At 32.4% G+C, this 7862-nt stretch overlaps 1 protein-coding gene across 2 annotated transcripts in view; it reads right to left on the minus strand.

Annotated features, from left to right (window-relative positions):
* Positions 1-6020, minus strand: part of LOC122273063 (apolipoprotein D-like) — a 21965-nt gene extending 15945 nt beyond the window's left edge. The window contains exons 1-2 of one of the 2 annotated variants that reach the window (XM_071177643.1): positions 5815-6020; positions 894-1021 (exon numbers count right to left, since the gene is read on the minus strand). In XM_071177643.1, coding sequence (XP_071033744.1) covers positions 894-1021; positions 5815-5934 — 248 coding nt within the window. In that variant the 5' untranslated portion in view covers positions 5935-6020. The remainder of the gene's footprint in view (positions 1-893; positions 1022-5814) is intronic. The other variant, XM_071177642.1, reaches the window with a different exon arrangement.
* Between the last annotated feature and the right edge of the window lie 1842 nt (positions 6021-7862).

Genomic DNA, 7862 nt, shown 5'->3' on the forward strand with positions numbered 1-7862 from the left:
GTCCAACGCAGACATTATCTCTCATTGCGCATGCGTTAATAACGTAAACAAATATATATATATATATATATATATATATATATATATATGTTCCTGAGTTTACCACTGCAATGTAGTCACATTTAGCTGTGTTGTTTGCTGTATTGGATTTCATGGGGAACTAAATAGAATTTTTATTTTGGCAATCTTTTGTGTTTACTCCTGAGTTTACCACTACAATGTAGTCACCCTTAAGGTCTGGTTTCTTAGGACAAGCGCTTTATCTGGGCGTCAGCGGGACGTCAACGTCCGGCTGGCACCAACAAAATACTGGTTTGTTAGCTCAAGACCTGGTTTCTTAGAACTAGCGCCTTATCTGGGCGTCAGCGGAAAGTTGATGTAGAGATGACGCCAAAGAAATACTTTTGTGTTAGCTCAGCGTGAGCAGTCGGTTCAACGCAGAGATTATCTCTCATTGCGCATGCGTTAATAACGTAAACAAATATTTATTTTGAATTTGTATTGATTTTGTTATTATCGACCAGTGTTTTAGAGAACAAAAAATGACTTTGACCAAGATAAAACACATTACAGCTGAGCTAAACGAAGAGTGCTATGTTTAATGAAGAAGCTATGTTTAATGTTAAAATCAAAATCTTGGCTGATTTTAATGTTCTGTTGGATGTTGTCCGCCATTGCTNTTATTTATTTATTCCTGAGTTTACCACTGTAATGTAGTCACATTTAGCTGTGTTGTTTGCTGTATATGATTTCATGGGGAACTAAATAAAATTTTTATTTTGGTAATCTTTTGTTTACTCCTGAGTTTACCACTACAATGTAGTCACCCTTAGCTGTGCAGTTTGCTGCATTGGATTCTATCGGGAGCTAAATAAATTTTTTATTTTGGTTACCTTTTGTTTATTCCATAGTTTACCACTACAAGGTAGTCACCTTTAGCTGTGTAGCTTGCTGTATTGCATTTTAGTCCAGCTTGAAATGGCACTGGATATTTCTCAAGTTCGTACCATACACCAGCATACTATAAAGAATCAAGTTAAAAATTACAATGTAAATAATATTGCATCATGTCTCGTATTCAAATTCTGATAAATTTAACTAGACTAAACGTTTAATTCGGGAATCTAATGCAATTTGTTTAAAAAGTGAAATAGTACAGTTTATGACGTTTACAAATTTGCAAAAGACATTTTTGCTTAAGAAAAAAAGATAATAACAAATAATCAAATCTTTTGTAAAATTTATTTTGCCACTTGTTATAATTATAAAGAAAAAAGATATCAACTAGTCACACTCCTTAAAATGTAATTGTTTTTTTTATCAGTGATTATTTCTTTCAATCATAAATATATTTCAATAAACTTTACTAAAGTACAAAAATTTTTAATTAATATATTTTTCGCATGAAAATACCGAGCAAATATTCAAAACTAGTTGTTTAATTTAAACCTATAAATAACACAATTAATTAACAAAATAACAGTATTTGAAAGGCACTAAAAGCTGTTACATACGATATATATTATGATATTCGATTATAATAAAAGTGAAGTAATGCAAAAGTAAAACAATGCCGGTGCATGACCCCGCTCTTATGGCCCTACACTTAAAAAAAAAAATTCCGGATCAAATTACGGTGAAAACTATATGCACTTAGAGGGTTGGTACTTTTTATCCTAAAATCCATTCTTAAATCTAATATTTCGTTTTCTGAATAGCGTTACAAAAAATCTAAAATCCCTTAATTTTTGCAGTAATATTTACAGTAAAATCACTGAATCACTGTATTTAAATGTACATTACTTTAAAAATAAAGGTATAAAGTTTTGTGTTTTACGGTAAAAATGTATTTTACCATATAAGGAGTTTTACGGTAAAATAAATTTACTCAGGGTACCAGTACTTTTTACCGTAATTTCATCAGAAATTATAAAGGGCAAAAATAGGAAACTGCAGAAGTATAGCCACACATTTTTATTATGATTGTTCTCTAAAAAATAGAAACAAAGTGAAATTGATTAATATTATCAAGAAAAAGTATGTTAGAAGTGGTTAGAGCAGAAGTTTCGAATAATCCCTGAAATTAAAGCGCAACTATTCCAAAAATTAACTCAAATGAATATTAATAAGTTTTCAATTTAGTGTTTTCGCTCTCGGTGAAATCTTTAATTTGTAAGGAAAGTGTCAGTTTGTTAATTTATTAAGGTTTTTTAAGAAGCGTGTGTATCGAACAATTAAATTTATGAAAAGTGTATTATTTTTTCGACCATAATATCTATATATTTTAACATAAAAGTGTTTAGTTAGTTGAAAAGAGGTCGAAATTTTGATTGCTAAAGTTCTGCCATCTCCCATATGAAATCGAACGAATTAATAAAACTATAATGAATATGTACTTTCAGCTCACAGACATTATTTTTTTCGACAAATATTAATATAATTAATTCATTTTAAAATCCTCATTCCTCCGGCAAATATAATATGATTTATTTTTAAATCCTCATTTCATTTGTTGCTATTGTTTTCTTATTTTTATCAGTGATAAATATTTCCAAAATCTGGAGAATTTGTTAAATATAGCACCGTATCCATAAAAGATAATTGCCATAACTTCAGAGAGCTCACTTCATTTAAATTTTGCAAAAATCAATGTATATCTAGTTTTTAGCTCATTCTTTACATCTGTTAAATTAAATTAGATTTAATAGTAGCTTTTGGAAATTTCAGGAAAAAAAAGTTATTTATTTATTGATTTAATTGCATTCAAATGTAATTCTAATACATGTAGTTGCAAGATTATGTAATTTATTTTTTTTTGAAAATTTTTACGAAACTGTAGATTTTGAAAGTTTTTTTTTTTGTGGTCATTTCAATCACGTTCCTGAATTCAATTACGTACTTTGCATTTTCGAAAATAAAATATAACCTTTTTACGCAGGAATTTAAAAAAAAAAAATAGTGTGTGGTGTCCCTCTGCGCGGAAGAAGTTAAACTTCGCAACCTGTGACGTTAATTGTAGAGGAATCAGCAGTCGTTGAAGGATCACTAGTTCTATTCAACGACTCTTTTTTCTGCTCCGCTCGCTTCCGTGCTCTGCAATCACGGTAATATTGTGTATTTTTCCCTCGTGGACCTCTTGAACCAGTGGAAGTGCTTGTGGTTGCCTCATCGTCTCGCCCTGGAAAATGTAGTATTTGTATTAATAATGTATGTGAATGCGTCATAATGTAATTTCAGAAGAGAAAACCTAACAATCAATTGATATTCACAAGAGACGTACCTTGACATAACCTTAAATCCGTCGCATTGTCCGTGGGATTGTTTTCACTCATTTTTTTACAATTGTTATCCACTAAATTTGAAAATAAAAAATACTACCCTATTGAATTACATGTGTATCAAAACAAACTAAAAAAATATTTATAGAAAAACAATACTTTTATGATTTTTATTATTTTTATGCTAGTGAGAACCAAAACAATATGGGAATGAATGAGGGAAAACTGGATCCTACCACGTGATTTCCCGGTCAATAAAAATGTAGCGTTAAACGTTTAACGCAACCTTGTTGGAAGTCGCATAAGAAGTATAACTTCAAAAATTTCAGTTTAATTTAAGACAGTTTAATTTCTAACTCTCTGTACAAAATATTAAAAAAAGCAACACGTCTTGGATATTAATTGCAACAGTTGTTATTTAAAATACAGGGTTTAAATATGACATCATAGTAAAATTATTATAACCTACACTACCGGCCAGTAAAATGTCTACACCAGGAAAGAGTGCAAATTACAGAATGATATTTATTGGGCACATACACTATAGTTGGAAGAAGAAGTGATTAATTTTTCAGGACATATAGATGCATAGATCCTAAGGAATCAGTACTCAGAGCAGCCTCCCCTGGCATCAATAACAGCAGTTATTCTCCTGGGCATCGAGTCGAACAGAGATTAGATAGCATGGACGGGCACAGCATTTCATGCAGCTTCTACATTAAGCCACAATATATCTACCGTTGTGACTGACGAATGGTCAGGAACAACATGGGGTCATGCATTGTGCTGCTGAAACGTAGAGTTATGGAGGCCTCGAAGATAAGACAGAACAACTGGCGCTAACTCATTAGAAATATCTATGGCTACTGTTCAAAGTGCCGGCAATGCGAACAAGAGGTGATCGAGACGTGTATTCAATGGTACCCCATACCATTGGTACCAGGTGAAGGCCAGTCGGATGCAAGCTGCCAATGGGCGTTCTCCACGATGTCGCCAAACATGGATGCGGCCATCATGATGCTGTATACAGAACCTGGATTCGTCTGAAAAGGCGACGTCGGGCCATTCCCGCGTTTCGTCGTTGATCACGCATTATGGAGGTGCTCCTGTCTGTGATGCAGCATCAAGGATAGCCGAAACCATGGTCCCCCTGCTGATAGTCAATGCTGCTGTTAACATCGTCGAACTGTCTGTGCAGACACTTGTTGTCTTGCTTCCTTTTGTTGTCTTGCTGTTGTCTTGTCTTGCTTTGCTTCCTTTTGTTGTCCACTGTTGTCTTGCTTCAACACTTGTTGTCTCAGGGTTCGTGACGCAGCTGTACGATCCTTGTCTTCTCGGCTGATGGTGATGGGGGGACGCTGAGATCCCGCACTGCGTTCCATATAACCGTCATGAACCCATTGATTCCATATTCTGCTAACAGTCATGGAATCACGACCGATGTGAGCAGCAATACTTTGGTATGGTAAACTGCAATCCTGATAGGCCACAATTCGACCTCGATCAAACTCAGACACGTGCTGGTAGGCATTTCTCCTTCTTGCACGTGGCATAACAAAAACTTTTTTACCTAAGAACAATGCGGAAATTCAATTTCTGTATGACAGACTTACTGTCAACTCTCTTCCTTTATGCACATTGTAGGTGTCGATACCACCGCCTGCTTTGCATGATGCGCTGATAAGCTAATAATTTGCATACCACAACATGCTTTATTCGTCTTGCAAATTTCCCGTTCGTGGTGTGTCTCCTTCCTGGTGTAGCAATTTCAATGGTCAGTAGTGTATTTAAACTGAGATACTATTTCTATCAATAATTTACTGATTATATTTTTCATGCTCAGAAAATAATTTAGTTTAAGATAATCAAAATTTGTGTCGATTTCTTCAAAAACTTTTTTTAAAATTATGTAAATTAAAGTTCGGAAAGAAAGTTTTTGAAATATTTACCGCCTTTTTTTTATTTCATTTTAAAGCTTTTTCTCTTTCAACTGGATTGAATTACGTCTCGGAATTATATGTCTTGGTATAAGTCTGGAAGAAGTACGTTTAGGATATTAATTGCAACAATTTTTATTTAAAATATAGAGCTCAAGTGTGATATTTTCATAAAATTTATTAATAGAATGAAGCAGTTGGTAGTTTTTAGTCCAGGCCACATAAAACTGGTAAATAATAAATTGTTTAATTGAAATATCACATTAAGTATTTCGTTTAATAACAAAACTACATACTGTAATTATGGTAAGAACAATCAAACTAAACTTCTGTTTTCATCAATAATTTACAGACTATCTTTTTAGTGCGTTTTTGGTTGCCTTATGTCTTACTCAAGAAATAGTTTAGTTTCAGGTAATCAAAATTTTTGTTTATTTCTTGTACATTTTTCTTTTAAAAATTTAAGGGAATTAAAATTTTTTAAAATATTTTTAAAACATTTAACGTCTTTCATTTCTGAATGCTTTTTTCCTTTTCATCTGGATTGAATAAAATAGAATAAAATTAGCGAAAGAAATTACATTAGAAAAATAACTAACCTTGCTGACATCAAAATTTTGTTTAACTGGCACATTAGGGCAAGCACCTCCACTTACTCGTTGTGCTGTAACTAAGCCAATAGTTACTACTATTAATGTTAAAAAGAGAATTTGTTGCATAGTTATTCAATGGAAACAAACAAGGTACTGTACTTTTCTTCTCACTCCCTCTGAATACTAAGTTATCGATCTATTGATCTGATAAAAATATTATCTGTTTTTATGATGATATTTCACAGGTGCTTATAAAGACTTATATAAGTCCCTTACCTCATTATTGGTTTTTTAAATTTGTGACTATCATGCGCAGTTGGTCCTCTACTTAAAGAGCTTGGTAAAATGACATGATTTAATGATAATCGCGTGACGAATGTCTTCATTCTTTTATATAAAAGTAAAATACAAAAAGGAAATTTTAATAATTATTGTGAATGATGAAAAGACGTAATTGTATACAATAAGTTTATTTAGAATAACCTTATAAATATTTTATGTACTGAGAAAAGCATAATGCATGACAATTACATTTGACTGCGAAACTAAAGAGGGAACACCTTAGATACCACTTTCATCGATTATCTCTTCAAATGTTTATGCATTATTATTCTCAACTTACCCCCAATCAATCAGACAAATTTTTTTTAATTTTATTACCGGTGTTAAACATGAGACCAATTTCATGGCTGCACGACTCTCCTCAACTCTGCATGCTATGTTCAACTCTATGCCCTTGTAATTTTGAACCCAACCCTGAAGGCAAAGAAATTTCTGGATTACATATTAAGCAAATTAGCTTTCGCGGAGGACTTTTGATACAACTAACTCCATTTGTGTAAAATAAAGAGGAAAAACACGGAAACCTCTCATCGTTAGCACGACAGCTAGGGGATTCTAACCTCTGATTTGTTTATCATGAAGGATTTTTTATGTCATCACTGAGGTCAGTGCAAGCAGAGGAAGAATTCGAATGGATCAACCCTTACGAAAAAATAGTGAGGTATTTTTCAAAGGTATAAAGTGAGGTATTTTTCACTTAATATAAAGTGAGGTGTATTAAGTGAGGTATTTTTCAAAGGTATAAGGGACGTTGTTATTTAAATACGTCGTTTGTTTGCAAATGAATACCTCAAAATTAACCTCAAACATACCTTAAATATACCTCCAAAGGTATATATGTATCAACCTGAGGTGTTTAATTTAACATCTGTGGAGAGGTAGATATTTACTTCTTTATTGGTAGTAATTCAACCTGAAGTATATTTTTTAACACTTGTGGAAGTATTTATTCAACAACCTAAGCTGTTTCATTTAACACTTCAGGTTGTTATAAATCTACTTCAGGTGTATTTTTTGACAGTTGGATAGGTGAGTTTTTACTAATTTGAGGTGTATTATATTCAACTTCAGGTAATTATTTTTCAACCTCAGGTATAGATTTATATAGTTATTGATGTATTTATTTACATACCTAAGGTGTGCCATTTTACACTTTTGGTTATTATAAATCAACCTCAAGTGTATTTTTTGACACTTGGAAAGGTTATTTTTTTATTAACGTGAGGTGTTCCATGTTCAACCTTAGGTTATTATTTCGTAACCTCAGGTATATATTTTTGTATTCTTAGAATTATTAATTTATCGTCCTAAGATGCGACATTTTATACTTCAGGCTTATATGGCTCAACCTAAAGCTGGTTTTTTTTTTAAACTTACGTAGGTAATAATTTCCAAACGTGAAGTGTTATACTACCCACCTAGTTTATTAATTTTTAACCTCACTATTATATAAAGATATTATGTATATGTTACGGTGAAACACCGAAATCTGGAGAATGTCTACATTCACCGGTGAATGTCAACATTCACGTAGTCGCTTGGTGTATGTCCGAAATATTTGCTAAATACCCTTATTTCTGACTCTCACCGGTGAATGTCAACAATCACATAGTCGCTTTAGTGAATATCCGAAATATTTGTTATATCGAATTTTATATTAATTTATTCGTTAATATTATTATATTTAATGCTGATAGTCAATGCTGCTGCTA

This window comes from Parasteatoda tepidariorum, chromosome 2 (genome assembly GCF_043381705.1).
Source record: "Parasteatoda tepidariorum isolate YZ-2023 chromosome 2, CAS_Ptep_4.0, whole genome shotgun sequence".
Classification (NCBI taxonomy): domain Eukaryota; kingdom Metazoa; phylum Arthropoda; class Arachnida; order Araneae; family Theridiidae; genus Parasteatoda; species Parasteatoda tepidariorum.